This window comes from Paralichthys olivaceus, chromosome 14 (assembly GCF_024713975.1).
Source record: "Paralichthys olivaceus isolate ysfri-2021 chromosome 14, ASM2471397v2, whole genome shotgun sequence".
NCBI classification, from domain to species: Eukaryota; Metazoa; Chordata; class Actinopteri; order Pleuronectiformes; family Paralichthyidae; genus Paralichthys; species Paralichthys olivaceus.
The window spans coordinates 19,412,874-19,432,293 of record NC_091106.1 but is presented as its reverse complement, the minus strand read 5'-3'; the positions used below and the strand labels follow the sequence as shown (position 1 = coordinate 19,432,293).

At 39.7% G+C, this 19,420-nt stretch overlaps 3 protein-coding genes across 3 annotated transcripts in view; 2 read left to right on the top strand and 1 right to left on the bottom strand.

Moving 5' to 3' along the window:
* LOC109630212 (inactive phospholipase D5-like) overlaps positions 1-2,688 on the bottom strand; it is a 44,938-nt gene extending 42,250 nt beyond the window's left edge. The window contains exon 1 of the mRNA XM_069538809.1: positions 2,277-2,688. Coding sequence (XP_069394910.1) covers positions 2,277-2,282 — 6 coding nt within the window. The 5' untranslated portion in view covers positions 2,283-2,688. The remainder of the gene's footprint in view (positions 1-2,276) is intronic.
* Positions 2,689-3,400: 712 nt separating this feature from the next.
* On the top strand, positions 3,401-6,600 carry LOC138413665 (SLC35A4 upstream open reading frame protein-like). The gene is made up of 3 exons (XM_069538936.1): positions 3,401-3,485; positions 4,046-4,144; positions 4,261-6,600. Exons 1-3 carry the CDS (start codon positions 3,471-3,473, stop codon positions 4,456-4,458), a joined length of 312 nt encoding a protein of 103 aa, XP_069395037.1. The 5' UTR covers positions 3,401-3,470; the 3' UTR covers positions 4,459-6,600.
* A 3,745-nt stretch (positions 6,601-10,345) lies between these two features.
* srbd1 (S1 RNA binding domain 1) overlaps positions 10,346-19,420 on the top strand; it is a 43,801-nt gene continuing 34,726 nt past the window's right edge. Inside the window, exons 1-10 of the mRNA XM_069538934.1 lie at positions 10,346-10,447; positions 10,979-11,043; positions 11,632-12,010; positions 12,195-12,434; positions 12,559-12,725; positions 13,040-13,157; positions 13,291-13,429; positions 13,762-13,858; positions 13,973-14,159; positions 19,047-19,150. Coding sequence (XP_069395035.1) covers positions 10,979-11,043; positions 11,632-12,010; positions 12,195-12,434; positions 12,559-12,725; positions 13,040-13,157; positions 13,291-13,429; positions 13,762-13,858; positions 13,973-14,159; positions 19,047-19,150 — 1,496 coding nt within the window. The 5' untranslated portion in view covers positions 10,346-10,447. The remainder of the gene's footprint in view (positions 10,448-10,978; positions 11,044-11,631; positions 12,011-12,194; positions 12,435-12,558; positions 12,726-13,039; positions 13,158-13,290; positions 13,430-13,761; positions 13,859-13,972; positions 14,160-19,046; positions 19,151-19,420) is intronic.

The window sequence follows — 19,420 nt, the reverse complement described above, 5'->3', positions numbered from 1 at the left end:
ACAAAAGAGCCCGGTGGGAAAAGTAAATTGATACATTTCAAAAACAACTAAATGGCTTTTCAAGAAACTTGGTGGAAGGCTGGGACAAGGGAGAAGCTTTTAAATCTTTTTTAATGCACAATGTTTGACAGATTTCCCAGGGAATGATTATAATTAGGGGACTGGTGCTTGTGTGCAATTTGGTGCAGCTGGATTGAAGTCAAAGGGACTTTTGGGCCTTAAGATTTGAACTCTTCTCATCATCAGGGTGATAATCAGGAAGGGTTTTCAATTCTGAAAGCGAACACACAGGAGCATCAGATCTGTATCCAATTAAGTCGTGTCTCAGCAGTGCAGGTCTGTCTGGATAGTAAGTGAACAAGTGTTTGTAACACATTTTGTGTTTGTTATTAAGTAAACTGAAAGAAATTCAAATTTTATATTATCAGTAAAAGAATCACATCACCTGAGACTGGAACCTAACTACCCACAAACTCAGACACTCAGTGAATCTGTGTTATCTCTGACATTTGGAAATATCCCCGTCTCATCTGTGTCAGTATTGTTTAGCTTATTTATCAGTTCACTGAGACAAAGAATCCATATTTCAGTAAATGTAGTGTTTTCTAATGATGTAAAGTGGGAGGTGTTTTTTTTCATCCCCTCTCAATAACGCTGTGTCATGCACATTTGTGATTAAACTAAATAAATAAAAAATCTAGCTCCTTCTAAAAAATCGTTTCCCTCTGATTCAGTCCTGATTTATTCCAATCACATATCTCTGAGCTGGCAGAGCGCGCTGTATCAGTGACCATCAGAGGAAACACACGCTGAATACTGAACACCGAGGGTGATCAGGGAAGTTAACTGAACACGGGCCAACTCGAGCCCCAACAACACAGCCACTTTAAAAGGCTCTCAGGTTTAAACCATGAAATAATGCATCGCACAGCGTGGCAGACTATAAAGGTGTGTCACTGAGGAAAAGCTTTGTGTGAACCAGATTACATAAGAAGATAAAAAACATTGCTCACTATGCAGAACCATTGCACCTCAGTGCGTCACAATGTAAAGCACCACAGGGATCAGTTTATCCATGACAACATGAGAAGATACAGCAGAGCAGAGGTTCCTGAGGCAGAGGAGTGGTTATGAAACTATATTTCAGGGGCAGCTGGGAGCAGTTGGTTCACTCGCATGTAATGAAACCAATCAATAATATTTTCCCACCGAGGGATGTCTTGTTTTTGTTGATTTCCTTTCCTCAACAAGTCAGCACAGTGCCAGTTTTAATCAGAGTTTCATACTGTATCAGCTTCCTGCCACAGAACTGATGTTCATGTGTACTTTCATGTTCTTCTCAAGTTTGCTCCTTAAGAACCATTTAATCTCCCTATTTATGTAAATACTCAATTAAATAAGTGCATCTTCTGACTTTCCTGCTGCAATAACATCACTGATGGAGGACGAACCCAAATATCTCTTCCTGAGGTAAAAGTATACTTGCGTTAAAATAAACTTAAGATCCTTGGAAGCATACAGAGGCTTGAGGCTGCAGCGACTGCAGGGTCATTTCAGTTGTGACCCTTCCTCACTTTCTGTCCCCATTTTACGCTCACTGAGTGAATATATTTGAAAATTAAAAAACAACGTGTACATGTAAGGAGTAGAAAGTACAGATATTTGCTGATATTCATTCATGTACTGCAAAGTGTACAGATTAGTACAGATCCATGAAAAATGTATAAGCGCAGTAACAAAGTAAATGTACTTGGTTAAATCCCACCAGTCACTGACTTTCAGAAGACATTCTGATTTACTCATTGCATTAACAATGAAGTACATTTTAAAGTACTACTTTAAGTGTACTGGAAAAAACACTCTCCTGCTTTTATGTCCTGAAACTGCTCAGGGCTGTCTCCTCCCACCGTTTGAGTTATACAGGTTATATCTGCACAAACAACAATTGAGGTTTATGTCTGTGCTATTAAAACAAAGCCCCTGCTTTGTATGAAAGTAATAACTCAGCAAGCCGTGTTAAATAATACATGAGGCTTTAGTCACAAAGCCGCAAATGAATCATTAAAATCAAGCTGACAGAAGGAAGTGCAACATACAGTGAATCCATTTGCTGCCCCTGAAGTTTATGGCATATGAATGCACATTGTACTAAAGCACATCCCTGTGATGATTCCCCCGAATGCTTCAATGACCTTTCCTTTACATTACTCAGCCAACTATGCCTCAGCCAAAATCAATAACCTCCCCCCCCCCGAACCATCAACAGCCAACCTTACCTCCATCACTCCGCTCAGCTCCCACACGCCCGCAGACCAGCGTTCAGTTTCAGGGAAAAGAAGTATGCAAACTGTTTAATTCCAGCTTGAAGAGACCATTAAATATTGTAATCCAGTGCAGGTTGGTCCTGTGATAAGACCGATTAAGGAAAGGTTAATGGACTCTGTGTCTTGCCGAGCGTGAGGATTAAACATTTCCTGAGGCCCTCTGGAGGAAACCGCAGAGTACAGTCTAAAAAGTAATAATTGTTTGTGGCAAGACTAATCTTTTAAAATGAATCCAAAGCACAGAGCGTCACAGGCCGTGCTCTCCTACAGTTCCAGTCTCGTCCCATCTCTCAGTCATCCTCTCTGACACAACCTCTCTTCTCTTTCTCGCCTTGTGACTCCGAGCTCTGTCATTCACTCTCACCATAACAGCCTCCATGTGAATCACATATGCGGCCCGTCATCCACCCTCTCAGTGCAGAGGAAATGTGACCCATTCGTTTTTACTTCAACCCACGCAACACATTGTACGTCACTAAAATTGTGTCATTGTATTGTATTGTATTGTACTTTTCATTCCTCACAATCTCTCTTCCATCTTAACACGGAGCTGCAGCAGTGTTGGCAACATATTGGTGTAAACTCAAGCACCTGGTTGCCTTCATGACACACTTCCTCTCTAATTATTTACTCCAGCTCTTTCCTTTGCTCTCTCACGCATCTCCAGCACCAGTAATAAGCTCACACTGCATAGTTTTCACAGGAAGTTCAAGCGAAGTAGACAGTTTCCTCTGAGCTGTGAGGTTTGTGTAAACCACTCTCAACGATTAATATCTGAAATGAAATGCAACATGCACGAAGGCTTCTTCACTGATAACAACATCAATGACTTTATCTGGGATATTTTGTAAAATGGTAGATATGTATGTAGATATTGCTCATGTTTGGAATAAGTGAGCGTCTGCTGGTTAAATAATTTTCTGAATAATATTCTGAAGTTATATTAAACCTGTATCTGTTCATACGGTTTATAGTTTTCACAGTGAGTGAAGTTTTCAAGTTTTCAAGCTGCTTCTAAAATGTAGAAAATCTAAAAGCACATGCAGTGCAGGGAAGAAACCAGCAGAGGGCGGTAAGATTCATTTTCAACAAACTCTGATAAAAGAGAAGAAGACAGGTGACGTCAGCATCAACAACACTGAAGCTATGGCTAATGACAAGGTCGGTGCTTTTTTAATGATATATATAATATAACCGTGCTGATCGGTAATGTTGCTATATTATATATGAGTGCGTCACATTTACACCTTCATTCACGAGCATCAACTAGCTTCTGTGACGTTAAACAAAATGTAGTCAGGCTTTTCTTCAGCTAGCTTAACTGTTAGCTTAATGCTAGTGGTCTTATTAGCGTATGTAAATGAATGAAAGTTACGCCAGAATCTTGGTGTGTGTTGTTTTAACAAGACACTTACAGCAACTGAAGTGAATGGAAGAATTAGCTGTTGGCTAACTGCTAACTCAACGCTGAATTAGCCGATTTTACGTCACTAGTTTAAAGTTTAGTGTGACGTTCAAAAAGTGAGACAGACGTGAGCTTCTGTACTTCATGTGCTACACAGCAAACACATAAAGATGTTAGTGTTGACTTTACTCCACTTATCTGGTGTTGGTCAAGTTAATGTCAGTTTACTGGTATAATCTTAAAACCCAAGTTACCAAAATGTGTGTGTGTGTGTGTGTGTGTGTGTGTGTGTGTGTGTGTGTGTGTGTGTGTGCAGAGTCCTCTTGGCCAGCTCAAGGACCTGGTGGAGTTGAAGGACCAGCTGGAGGACATCCAGAGACGAATGGAGGATGAGATACAGGCTGGGGTTCCTCCAGTAGGTCTTAAGTACATGTTCAGGCAGCTGTCACAACATGAAAACTCGACACCAGGAGATTAAGATACACAGCTACCAAGTACTTGATTTGATTTCTCCTCATCTTTCTTCTCCAGGGAGGCAGTCTGCTCGCGTCTCCTTTCCTGAAGGGTTTTCTGGCCGGGTACATTGTCGCCAGGCTACGCTCCTCAGCGTTGCTTGGTGTTGCCGTGGGAACATGCACAGGAATCTATGCAGCACAAAGTTATGCCGTTCCCAACATAGAAAACACCATCAAGGACTACATTAACAACCTGAAAGGAGGACGCAAGTGAGAAGAGGAAAAGAATAAAAAGAGAGGAGGGGGAGGATGAGAGAAACAAGAAGAGGGCACCAGTACAGCAACAGACGGGAACAGATACGTATTTCAAATGTTATTACATTGTTAGACAAAGATAAGTAAATAGGTAAATTGTTCTGTCAGATCAGCTTTTAGAGTCAGTGTTTTTCTGTTTCAGTTTTAAATTCATCTCAATCTTGTTCATCTGAACTTTTGTTAAATGGGAGATATCAAACTACTAAATAATTCAGTTCACTTAAATACACAGGATCCCAGTTTTCTTCATTTTGTGGTCAATGACTCTGTCGTACTTAAAACTACAATATGTCCTTAGCAAAGATACATAAGACCAACAAATGGTCTCATCATGTGTCAAATAGTGATTTAGAGCAGCAGAGTATAGTATTAGAGTATATAGTAGTATAATCAGGCTGGTGGATGAAGTCTAAAGTTTATCATTTTATTTAGAATATGTTTGTTTTTTTCTCCATGTGGTTATAGGTCAATTTTTCTCATGTTGAATAACTTCTATTTTGAATTATAGACCTCATCTCTGTGGATGTTCATGAAAATTCATATAAGGTTTACTTTAGAGACCTGTCATTTTTATAATAGTAAAATAAAGTATTCTTATGAATATAATATTTCCTGCAAAAGAGTTTGGGAGATAGTTAGATTGTCAGATGAAAATACAAACATAAACAAATTTATATTTTGCAAAAATATAGTTTCTTGTTGCACTTGAAAATTTTAACCAAACATGGAAATGTGTGTTTAAGTACTTTATGTAAAGTATATATCAACAGTGCCTACGCTGTGTGGACTTGATTTTAATATCTCATGCCATGTGTGCAATAGCCTTTTCCTGATGGGTTCTGGCTGCCTACTTCATATGCTGGATACTGATTATTTTGCACTTCTGAAATTTTAGGATTTAAAGTTATTGTACGGAAATCACTGATTTAACCATCAAAAGAAAATCTGTGAAATTTTGACATTTCAGTTTATCAAAAATGTGGTTTCTGTGTCACGTGTTGATGTAAAGTACTTTCTGCAAGGTTTTGTTTTCATTTAGAGGAAGAGAAAGTTTAACTATAAAATTGATACACATTTGTATTAGTTAATTAATGTCCTTTACCAAACCGCTAGGACACAAATCTGAAACCTAACGCACGGAAAAACACCTGAACAGTCGCAAATTTAATAATAATAATTAAAGTCTGTCATGTCTTGTAGGAAATCTAAAATTAGGTTTTATTTGTAAAGAGTTGAATTTGTTTGGCTTCAGGGAGGTTGTTTATTTATGATGTAAAAGTGAATAACCTAAAGAAATATGTGTTTTTCTCCACCTTTAATTTCAACTCTGTTATTTGAGATACAAGTATTTCATTGTAAATGAGGTCATATTCTCAAATAAGTATTTATTATACATGTCAACCTGAGAGTATATACTGATGAAAAAAATTAAACCTTGTCTAAGCATCTGAGCACATTATAAAATAAATTCTTATCAAAGCAAAGAAATATAAATAAAAAGATGTTAAAGATAAATATTCTGCACTAAGATGGATTTTACATTTTACATGACATCGATAGTTTATCGAGGTACTGTGTATTGTTGCCATTGACATTTACGCACATTGCTAATCTGCACAGTCACACCTGTGTTAAGTTTTAGCCAAAAAGCCATAGATGAGAAACCGAGTTCAGTCTGAGGTTATGATCATTTTAGTTTTTACTTTAACTGGAAAGTGTGATGGAAAATACGCGAACTAAATGTTTAGGAACTGGAACACATAAACAACTTGTGCCTATTGACAATCATTGTGTTGTTGTCCTTACATTGCATGCTCTTATTTTTGTATTTCCTGTTTATCATGTGTTTGCTGGTTTTCTCTTGTTCTTTATTCTATATCTTACTTTAAGCCGTTACATGCTGTGGATTTCAAAGCCAGACGGGTCAGTTGATTGTGCTTTATTTCACTGTTTCATCCAATGATTTTCACTCCTGTTCGTCAACACAGACGTTTTCAACTCAGTGTGAAACTCCATCACGACTTTGTAAATGAAAACTAGTGAAACTGTCTTTTATCAGGTTTATTTGTGTTGTTTGAATAAAAGGGGAAAATACAGTTTACACTTGTCTCAGTTGTTCCTGATTGTGTCCAAATGTGTGACAATACTTTAAGTCATTGCTTCAGTCCTATAACTTTAGCCATATGTCCTCAGAGTCACCGTGTTCATTATTTTGATAATTCATTATTACGTATAATAATGTAAAGAGACAGTGGATGGACTGAGTTTTGAAATTGGCAAAAATCTTTACTTAAAAAAGGCACAAAAATATATTAATAATTTCCCTTTGCTCTCACTAAATTAATTTCTACTCACTTCAGTTTTACTTTTTCAGTCACTCCACTTCACAAATGTCACAACACCCCATAACAAATGATAAGCAAACCTTTTTTAATCTGCAGAGCAACAACACGCTATGTTAAAATCCTCTGTCATCAATAGCAAAGATAATTTTGGTCGCAGATAAAAAGAGTAAATAAGCTGATGAATGGTTATGATTTTGTAATTTATCAGCCAGGAACTTAAAAAGATATTTTAATATTAAATGATGTTGATTAAAAGTTGTGACACGTCATCATGTTGCTGATCTGAAGATTTCATCAGCTTCAATGACCTGAGAATCTGAAAACAGGAAACATAATTCAAAACATGTTCTTTTGTATTAAGCATGTTTACAGTGTTTAGATATGGAAGCACACACAGTGAATGAGCAACATCATACGTGTACTCACCACAGTATCAGATGTCGGCACTTAGAGCACTTTGTCCAGGCCGACTACAAAGACAGATGTTTGACTGTCAACAACAGTGCAGTTTAAATCTGGCTTCCTAAAGAATCCTAATCTACATACAAGAAAGTATAATGTAATAAATAAAAGAATATATCATATAATAATACATTTCTATATAATGGTCCATGGTTTAATTAAATGACTCTGCAGTTTCTCTAAAGATTTCTGATATATATATATATAAATTCAGTATTTATCCAAGCAATGTGGAAGGTAAAATTCTAACAACATGTATGTGGTACTAGTGAATCCATCTTATTTTTCTATGAAACAGAGCTTCCATTATGATTAAGTGATGGGAAAATACACTTTATAAATGTTTGTTTCCATTTATTCAACCTACTATATATAAATTGTATAGTTCATTGTGTAGAAATGATGTTTCTCTACTCAAGCTGACTTTGTGACCAGTTCTCTTGTCTCACCGGAGTGAACACCTTTGTTGCATGTGACGTCTTCTTTTCCCAGTGATCCAGGGATCTGTTCTCCGTTGGCTGGGTTTACGCACCAGCACCGGTGCTTTAAGCACTGCTTGAGCCGGTACAGGCCGCGCTCATCGCAGTCAGGGCGGAGACCTGGCACCTGCACAGGCTTCTCACCAGCAGCCTCCAACTGGCACTGGGTGGCCTGTGGAGGGCCTGCGAGAGGAGAGGAGTTAAATCAGCTCTGTCTTACAAAAACATTGTGAAATTAATAATAAGGAGCTTTGTTATAAATATACAACTCTAACTGTAACCAATTTAAATGAAATTTAATATTCAAAAAGATGTGTGTGTGTGTGTGTGTGTGTGAATATTTGATGTAGACATACCAGTTTCTTCTGGTGCCCTGGTGGACGACTTCTGCAATAAAATCAGTGAAACAAAAAAGAGAACTTAGAAGAACATGACACCCACATCTTGATTTGAATGTACAAGAATTAGACTGGATTCATTCCACTAGAGAAATAATAAAAAAATAAACTGTCGCTATATTAAAGCTGGATTTTTTTGAATTGATGCGATTGCATTTAACAGATATAATGTATTGGATCATATTTGCTATGATCAGTATCTGTGGGTTTGCGGGGTGAATTATGTTGATTCACCAATATATCACAACAGGAGTGTTAAATATTAATTTCAGCCTCAGAAATCCAGGACTGCACTGTTTTACCTCGTCAAAGGTCAAGGAGTGAAAGGACGAAGGGAGTTGCATCGACATGGAAGCTACAGACAGAAAGAGAAACAGTGTGTGTGAGAGGTCGAACAGAAATAGATATGTTCTTTCCTTTCCACTGACATAACTGGCTGTTCTGTCTCTGGGACATACACGCTTTGTCACAACCTTTGTTTTTTTGTTATTTGACTTACTTATCTTAAAGTAAAGGTCTCCAGTATTTTGTCTGAATATTTGATTTTTTATCTGCTCATCAGTTTTTAGACACATGAAGCCCATTGTTTTGTCACATACATTTAAAACCCACAGTTTTTAATCTAAGACTAATTCATTCCCCTCACCAGATCTTCCCTTCGTCAGCTGTTCATTCAGGCCGCTATGCTGCTCCTCCAGAGATTTGATGTCACCTCTCTGGTTGACGAGGAAGTAGATGATCATCGCCTGGCTCATGACCAGGACACAGGCCAGCACGGTCAAACCTACCACCTTATAGGCATTGGCGGAACGACCACTGTAAAAGAAGGAAAGAGGAGGAAGATTCGAGGGAGAAGGTGAGGAGGCAGTGGAAGATGAGTGTGAGGGATGAAATGAAGAATAAAAAGGAGCCATTGATACAGATTGAGGATCGAAACCTGGTTGACTTCTCTGATTATTTATTTGTAAATGATTGCAGATTCAAAAAGGGGGAAAACACTGATATTTATTAATTGCCAGTGACGTCATATCGATGGAGGGAGAGACAGAGGGGGAAGTAGATCATAAGTGGGGGAAGCAGAGGTACTTTGGTTTGTAGAAATTAGGAAATCTGTGCTCGTCACCACCAACAGAACAATGAGATCTGTTGTGGCCAAACAGACATGATGAAAGTTTAGGAAATTTGCATATCAGTAAAAATGCCATTTCCCTTTTTAACTTCCCCTTTTTATACCTTTAAAAAAAACATTAATTCAGGTGACGTGTCCTTTCTCTTTTATTAGATTTGACAAACTGACATTAACATTCTGTAATAAATTGATGTTAAACCCATTAGATAAATCTACAGCTAATAAACTCACCATCTTCTCTCTCTCTCTCTCTCTCTCTCTCTCTCTCTCTCACACACCCTTACCCCTGAGCTGGTGCTCCTACATCGACTGCTGTTTGCTGCCTGGGGGCCCCGAGTAGAGTCTGGGTCTCTGACATCTTCACAAAAACCTGTAAACACACAGATATACACAATCACAAAATGTGTTTCAACAGAGGGAACATACTGACAAGACACATACACTCACACACACACACACACACACACAACAAATACCTTCTTTCTTGCAGGAAAGGCTGTTCGCTGTTTTAATATCAATAACAGAATGGTGCGGGGTTTTACCTTTATGTATGTGGAGAGCAGGAGGAACTGAAAGTGATGGGTGTGGAAACTCACTCTTTTAAAATGAATCTGTCTGGATTTGGTTTCATCTGAATTTCTGATTGGCAGCTAATGTTGCTGCATCATCTGTTACCAGGGAGCAGTTTATACAGATATTAATATATTTATATTAATTCACACTAATTGGTTGAATCGACTGATTGTTTTGTCATTTTCAGAATAATAAACTAATATCAGTTTGAAGGTTTAAGGGACTTTGCTATTGATATAGAATTATATGTATTATCCATAGACTGTATGGTATTATCTCACAGTTTAGAATGTATAAATCCCTGCATCACAGACTGATTATAGACCCTAACGCCACGTTTTTCACTGAGGAAGAATGAATCACCAGATTAATGAAGAAAAGTTTTTATCTAAGTTTTTAGTTTGAAAATATCAGAAGCGCGGTCTCTTTAATGAAAAAAGGAGGTACTTCCCCTTTAAGAGTTCCGGACGTTGTGATTGGTTGAACCCTGATGTTGCAGGAAGTGGAGACACGGCGGCTGCGAATGTCTTCAAACAATTTCAGTCTTTAAAGCGACATAAAGGTAAAGCGGTAATTCAACACGCTTCACACTGTGCGAGTAAACACAGACATCAGTGAACATGTGAAGCTGTGGTTCCGGTTAACCGGATAACTCTGGCGGCGTCAGCGTGAGGCGGCAAATTTGAAATAGCGGCTAACCGAACCCCGCGATAGCATAGCTAGCAAACATTTATACTTTTCCGCCACGGTCAGTGTGGAACTGATAGAGTTAGCATCGATAACAGGTTCCTGCTCTCTTCTCTGTTCGATTCCAGTTTGTTGGTTAGTGGCATGTTGCTAACGCTAGCTTAGCTGTGGGATAAGTTGCACCTGTTGATGCTAGCACGCTAACAACACCTCGGTGTTATTTCTATCATGGACATTATCAGCGAGTCGGAGCTTCACGTGATTAAAAGTCCAGTGTCGCAGTGTAGGAGCCTCATGTCACGTTATAAATGCTTGTTTCCTAAATGGTCACTAAATAATGTGACTTACTTTTTAACGCTACAACCTTAATGTTCAGCTTCGTCACTGCACTTGTTTTTTCTCACAGATGATGCGAAGACCCCGAACAACAACTTGCAAAGTTGAACAGTACAGAGACATGGACTCTGACCTGTAAGTGACTTGTGTTCATTCATTCATAGCAGTTGTTTTTTCCAAGGATAATCCATTTAATGTTAAATATAATTTGTGTGTCCAGGGTCTCTGGGGCAGCTTGAGGTCTATCCTCACTGTTGGGATGGAAATGTATATATGCATATGCTATGTTAGTATAAATGATACAATATAAATAAAACTGTGTAGCCTAAACCTTTAAGAGTTTTAATGAGAGCAGTTAAATGGTCTCCTATCTATCTATCTATCTATCTATCTATCTATCTATCTATCAATATATATACAAATACAGTTTTGCCATTGACATGCACACATTCATACACTGCATCTATGTCAAACAACACTCACACACTGCCGGTACAGCCATCAGGGGCAATTTGGGGATCAGTGTTTTGCTTAAGGACAGTTTCACATGTGGGATGGAGGAGCCGGGAATTGAACCACACACCCTCTTGTTAGTGGACGACCTGTTGTACCTGAGCCAAAGCCTCCCACTACCTGAGAAAAAACGTACTGAATATGGTAAAGGGCCAGAACCTGTTGGAGTAATACTGATTTTCCTTTCTGTTGTTCACACTCTACCCTCAGGTCATCTAGCCAGATAATCAGTAGTGATGAGGACAGTGTGGAGTGGATTCCATCTGAGCCAAAGCCGAAAGCACCCAGCAAGACGGCCAGCGCCCCTGCTGCAGGGGGGAGGAAAGCAGTTGCCAAGAGAGCTGTGAAACCAAAGCAGCCAAAACCACCCAAAGAACCAAAAGCTCCCAAAATGCCTAAAGAGCCTAAAGCTGCTAAGCCAAGGGCACCACGCAAACCTGCAGCAGAGCGAAAACCACGGGTGTCTGCAGCGCTTAAGGCTTCTGGTGGATCTGGGTTGGCTGGAACTAAGGTTGGAGAAGACAAAGGAGAAAGCACAGGGGGTTGGAGGGCTGAAGAAAGTGGGCCGAGTATTAGAATGAAAGATGAGGTAGGTGTAAGAGTATATATGGATATATGCATACTCAAATACACATGCCAGCAAGTAGATGAAATAGGCTGATGTTACTTTTCAACAAAGTTGATAGCCAATAATAATCCAATATTGGATTTTTTATTTTTTGAGCCTTTTAAAGTTCAGTTTCAGTTGTATCTTTCTGTTTCTTGTTTTGTAGAGGTTGTCATTTATTGTGTCAGAAGCCAATGAGGCAGACAGGTGGGCAAATGAGGGGTCATCACTTGCTGGCCTCAGAGCAAAGAAAGAGGAAGTAGAGGATGAGGATTTCACATTTGATGAGCCCTGTCTAAAGAAGCAGAAGACCAGCAGTGCCTCCCAAGGACGACCGACTGATTTACCACTGCCAGTTGCACAAGCTCTTAGGAATGAGCTCAATATGAACTGGAACTTACCACAGGTACTGTTGGGTTTTATGTGTTAAGTGTTAGTCTATATTTTTGTTACATGGTTGAAGCAGTGTTGCATATTAAAAATGGGCAAAGAGCTGTATCATTGTACTGTCTGCATGTCTTTACCATCAGCTGCTGTCCACCATGACCTGTGTGGAGAACTGGGTGTGTGTAAATATCATTGGTTTGCTCCGGGAGGAGAACACAGTGCCGTTCATGGTGCGCTACCGCAAAGAGATGATAAACCATATGGATGCTGATGCAGTCCGGGACGTCCAGCTGGTATTTGAGGGGTTATGGTAGGAAACATCTTCAGTCAAACCAGAAGGAAAAGACACTAAAACACATTTTTCATCCACTAATTTGCTAGCACAATTGTTTCATGTAGCAGCAACAGCCATTCAATCTTTTTTCTCATATAAGCTGAGCAGGACTGGGGTCATTTCCAGACTTTTGCCACTAGATGGTGCTCGTGCTCAAGCTTTAAATCCTGAATCAGTTTCGTGTGTAATTGTTTTACATGTGCACAATTTTATCTTCTGTGTGTATGTTTTAATTTTTTTAATTTGATAATTTTTTCTTTGTTTTTGTGTGTGTGTGTGTTTTGCTTCAGCGCCCTGGCTAAGAAGACCCAGTCTGTGATTCAGACCCTGAAGAAAGACGGAGTTCTGACAACCGAGCTGGAACAAAACTTGAGGAGCTGTCGATCCGCTGATGATCTGGATCATGTGGTCAGAATCACATTTTTAATTCCATTAATTTAATTTGAGATCAAAATTTTGGATGCAGTGTCATTTTTAATCATAATTTCTTTACACCTGAACAAGTCTCTTACACCTTTCATGCTTCTGCCTTTGTCTGTAGTATTCTCCCTATAAAAAAGGAAGTAAGCTTACAAAGGCTCGCAAAGCCAAAGCCCTTGGCCTTGAGGTGGCTGCCACTGCTCTGATGGAAACACCTCACACTCTGGATATGCAGACATGGGTAAAACCTGATACTCAAGGTAAGAGATGAGCACACACACTCAAAATGGGGAGTTTTGTAGACAGTAAATGTGAATTAACTCTGAAAGCACGATTGCTCTCTGGATTTGTTGACCTTTTCTTGTGTGAGATTAATTTTTAAATTCAGAGGTCATGTTTTTTCTGCTTTTATTCAAATGGTTTAGATGTGCAGACTTATACACACATTCATGCACAAATATATAATCATATTTAATTATCAAATATTTATTAACACCCTGTTGAAATTAAATTTCTACTTGCAGATATATAAAGCTCATTAAAAGTCTCAATAGAACTGTTTTGATTTACAGTATTTGTGTTTATGTGACAGGTCTGTCATCGGTGGAAGAAGTGGCTACAGGTGTGGAGCATATCTTGGCTGATATTATCGCCAAAGACCCGGAGACACTCACCTATGTAAAAACATTGTGAGAACCTCCACATGCACACAGTGTTTATTTTTCTTTGTAACCCTGTCTCTCTGGGATCAAAGTATTTCACACTCAATTGACTCTCTCTGAATGTCTCTCTTGCTGTGTCAGGTGTGAGAACAATTTTGTGACCATCCATTCATCTGTGTCCAAGTCCGCACTAAAGGGAAAAGAGCAGGAGAAGACTGATCCGAGCCGACGAAAACCGGGGGCCCAGCAAAACAAAAACATAGACATTGACAAGTTCCACCTCTACTCTGACTTCACCAGCAGCATCCAACGCATCCAAGCTCATCAGGTAGTCATCCGTTCATTATTTCATTCAACAGCACTATTACTATGAATTGGAACATTAATGTGTGAAAATAGCACACTATATACAAGTGACATTCTTCGAGGTTTGTCAAAAGTTGGGATACTTTGATGTTTTTTTGATACCACATGTTTAAAATGATAATATCTCCATTAGATTCACTTTTGATAGTTTCAGAAAATACAGAGCCACATCAAAAGTCTGATTTTCAACTGAAGGATGCATTAAAGAATCAACTTACCTCAACCTGTGGCTTGTCACAGACTCGTCTGGACAGTTTTTTGTGTACATCCATTCCTGGTATTAATTAATTGAATAAATATGTAAGTCTGAAATTTTGGTATAATGACAACTCTCTATATATAAAATATATATATCCATCCAAAATAAATTCTTGTGAATTCTTAATAGTGTACTATAACCTGTTTACTCTTAGAGTCCTGTATATTGTATTTAACACACACACACACACACACACACACACACACACACAAATGCACACCATCTGTTTGTGTTTGTGCCATTTCTGTCTCCTTCGTGTGTGCTGCTTCTGAATGCTAGCGATGTCAGTCGCAGTTAGCCTTGTCTGCGCCTCCACATTTACCCCTCCTGTGCTTCCTCTGCTCCCCCCTGTCCCTCTAGTGACTGGTGGGTTACTCAGAGTTGGTCCCGGGCCTCATGTGTCACCATAACTTCCATCACCCGCTGCCTCTCTGCCACATCACACTCTCTGGCAACCGCACTCTGCCCTACAGTCATACAATCACACACACATACACGCACACACACACACTTGCTCACACACAAAGCACACACAAAGCACACCCTGCAAGTCCCCTCGTTCTATCCTCTTAACATATGTGACATGTCCCCTGCCGACATGCCATTGGATTAGGAAGCTTTGATTGACAGGCGCGCTCCTGTAGTGACAGCCACTGCTGCTGGGCCCACAGGCGGACGGAGGGGTGTGGAGAGGGAGTGGGGGGCGGTAAAGGGAGGGAGAGAATGAACAGATGAGCGACGTTGATGTGCGTCCGTCACTTATCGCTCTTGTTCTGCTCTGATCTGACTCCCTCCCTCCCTCTTCTTTCTGATGAAGCCCTCCAATCCACTGCTCACCTCCCCTCTTCCCCTCTCCTCTCCTGAGTATGCGAGGCCTTTAATTCGATGACTCGCCTTTGTCACGGAGTGTTAATCCACAGGCTGCTGTGACCCTGCTAGCTGTCGGATTCCGGCTAAAATGAACCTTTTCTAGCCGTCAAGTTGGTGGGAAGTGGGAGCAGGTGGGAGATGTGTTTTGACAGGGGGCATGTGTGTGAGTACACACTTGCCTGGTTGTTAAAGCAGGATGGGGCCTTGTATGAATGAATCAGTGAAGAGATCATAGATTTGGTCCAGTGAACAGACAAGTTCACCTGTAGATTGTTAAAACTGAGACTTACAAAGACAAATATGTATTTTTAAAGAGGTATAAGATGGATGAAACATGAACATTTACTTTTCATTATCTGATTTAAATGCACTTAAGGAATAGAAATATATTTCTGTGACTGATGCAGATTCTTCAAAATGTTTAATTGATATGCAGATAATGCTTTTGTTCGTTGATTAATTACTTGGTCTATAAAATGCACAGGATGATATTATCTGATTTGATTTGCCCAACTTACTTTCTAAAACCCCCAAATGTATATTTTACACTTAAATAAGACAAAGAAAAGATAAAATATTTTACAGTTTAGAAGCTGGAACCTGAGACTGTATGTTTTGTGATTGCTCGGGACATTTATTATTTTAATGGAATGTTATAACTTTCCTGATGTATGCCTTGTGAAGTAACTTTTTATTTAGTGTATACAAAGCTCTGGTATTCAATGTGTCTCAAAGCATAAACTACATGACATATCTGGTTGAGATGCATATCTCTGATTTAATTCCGTCAGATTTGATTTGAAACTGTCTTCGAAGGCTACACATTTAGCTCATAGCTATTAGCAGCTGGTATGTGCTGGAGAATGCCAGACTGGATTTGTTGAATGTGCAGTGAGCTACTTTTAATGCGATTTACGTTGCGATCAAATGGTAGTTTAGTGCTCCGGTCTGGGGCTCCCCTGCAGTGAAGCTCGTGTAAATGGAACTGCTTCATCAATTAAACACTGATTTTTGATGGGCAGGTGGAAAAAAACACAAGTTTATTTCCACTGTCAACCTCTCACACAAATACTAGTAATTGTGTGTGTGTGTGTGTGTGTGTGTGTGTGTGTGTGTGTGTGTGTGTGTGTGTGTGTGTGTGTGTGTGTGTGTGTGTGTGTGTGTGTGTGTGTGTGTGTGTGTGTGTGTATTTTCTAGCTTCAGGTGGTGCTTAACATATATAATTCGTCTCTACTTTAATATAAAGTAAACTATCAAGAGAGTTTACAACAACATACAGCAGTTATAGTTTTTATGATGCCAATGATCCTAACAAAAGATGTGCAACAAAACTTTTTTCAATCCGTCTATTTAACCCCCGTCTACCTTCTTTTTCAATATTCAGTATTTGCAATTGAGTAATGAAATCAACTAAAAACTTTTATTATCCATGCGGAACAATGATCCCTCGTATAATGCTATAATTTCAGTGTTTATGAAGAAAATTATAGCATCTGTGCAGTGGGTTTTAAAATCCTCTTGCACCAGCAGAGCAAAGCCTTACCTTGTAGTATAGGTCTGCTTTGCTCAACTGTTTTCATACAAGTAAGATTGCCACCCACTTTATGGCCTGGCTGACACTGCTGTGGATCTGTCTGTGTGTGTTTGTTTATCCCTGCTCTGTTGGATGGATAGATGTGTTGATGACAGTATTCCTCTAAAGAAAGGGTGAGAGAGACAAGGAGACAGAAAGAGAGAGGACGCTCGTTGGCCGACTGCCCTCCCTTCGGGGCTGGTGGAAGGATGAAGGGGGCATCCAGGAGACAGTCTGTCTGGTCTCGTCAGGGTTTGGCCAGCACATGGCTACCTGTCACTCCTGGCCCGTCTAACACGCAAACACACACTTCTCACTCTGTCTCACATCACCCTTCCTTTCAGATCGCTCTCTGTCTCCCGCCATTGACCTAATGCAGGCGGAAACTGAGAGATTTACTCATAGACACTTCGTTATTTATCATTAACAAGGACAGTGGCCAACCCCCAGAGAAAACAGAGCAAAGACACAAAGCGTACATCCGTTGGTATTTGGCAGCCAGTTAAAGAAGATGGACATTTTTGGTAGTTAAATTTCAGGATGCACAGCAAAAGTTTTTTTAGCAGTGCTCATTTGTATTGTCTTAAAAAAACATGTTGGAATGATGGATGATGACCAAATCATTGAATCACAGAATATTCATAAATACTTAAAACAGACAGTTGATAGTGTTGAGAAAGTCATTCGTCGTCACACAAAATGATCAAACATCGAACCCTGAAAAACCGATTTAGCAAAGCAGTGTTTTTATTTACCACTTTAATGTCACTCGTGGCTTTTCCCGAGAGTCCAGACCAGACAGAGGTGTTGTTCCTCATTCCTTGGACAGCATGTTAAACTTCAGTGCTTTGATGAAGATTGTTTTAGAAATAACATCACAGTCACTGCGGCGGCCCCAGGCAGAAACATGCCAACAGAAGAGACATTTTACTTTCATCATAAGTCAAGAAGCTCGCTGCATTAATTCTTGCGTCTGCCACGCCATTAGCTGTGTTTTTTATTTTCATGTGCGAGTTGCACACGGGCACAGCGCATCCGAGGGTGCTGCTGAGTGGTAATGGTTGTGGCACCGTGTGTGCGTGTGTGTATGTGATTTGGGTTCAGTGGGGGTAGGCCTTGCGGTCTCAGCGCTGATGGTGGCGTAGTGGTGGCATTTGTCAGCTCGCTTCTTCCGCTTGGGCTCCAGATTGACGTCTTGTTTCTTGGCCCTGTTCTGTGGCGGGCTAAAGGTTCCCCACTGAAAAGGTCAGACACTTACTACTGTTTGCTTAACAGCATGTAACAGTTCCTCTGAGGGGGACCCGCACATAACAGGCCTGGCCACAGGATACACAGCTAGGCTCATCACTTTTACACGTGGGTGGAGAGTTTTGTTTTTGTGGGTGTGTGAGGTTTGGGAGCACATGTTTTTAAATAAATATATATCAAAACCCTTCATATGTGCAGATTAGAGCCTGAGTGATAGGAATTTTTTAGAGCTGATGCTGATAACAACATCAGAGAAAGACATTTCTGATGTACATTGGCCCATGAACATATAAAAATGGCAATCCTAAGATGTCCTTTTCAAACTCTTACGACAACCAAATGTAATTGAGGCTTTATTATAAATATCTATAAACACAACCAAATAGAACTTGAATCAAGAAAATAAAAGTTTCTTTTTATGTAAATATGTTGTTAAATTCACCGAACATTTGAACAAGAAAATAATATTTTTCAAATGTTGAAGCTAAATGATCAAACTACAAATACAATTGTAGATATAAAGAATAAATAAATCTGAGAATTCATTTGTTGCACCCACAATTGCAGAGTAATCTGCTTTATGGATAGTTTTTTTTTGGACAGTTTTATAATGTTCATACTTGACATGTGTCTATACTCACTGCTTTTATAATTTTCTATATTGCATTAACCAGTGGAATTGTGTGTCTGTGTCTGTCTGTCTGTGTGTGTGTCTGTGTGTGTGTGTGTGTGTGTGTGTGTGTGTGTGTGTGTGTGTGTGTGTGTGTGTGTGTGTGTGTGTGTGTGTGTGTGTGTGTGTGTGTGTGTGTGTGTGTGTGTGTGTGTGTGTGTGTGTGTGTGTCTCTCTGTCTGTCTGTGTGTGTGCGCTTACTTTCATGCATTTGTGTGTACGTGTACAGACCTTGGCAATTAACCGAGGGGAGAGTCTGAAGATTCTGACAGTGAAGGTGAACATTTCCGACAGGGTGAAGAGTGACTTCACTTGGTGGTGCATCAACAACAGGTCAGGAAAAACGATCACACACACACACACACACACACACACACACACACACACACACACACACACACACACACACACACACACACACACTTTTATATATCCAGGGCTGAGATAACCAGGTCCATGTTTATATTCTAATAATGGAGTCATTGATTTATGAGAGTACTTCATAAAGTATATTCAAACATATGGAGAGATCATTGACTTTGGTCCACGCCAAGTCCAAGTGGTTGAGGTTGACAATAAGTGTAGTGACACAACTGCAGATAA

Bases quoted from the DNA above. Each gene is read 5' to 3' on its own strand.
- LOC138413665 (XM_069538936.1), top strand. The intron at 4,145-4,260 runs GTAGGTCTTAAG...TTTCTTCTCCAG, and splicing joins TACAGGCTGGGGTTCCTCCA to GGAGGCAGTCTGCTCGCGTC.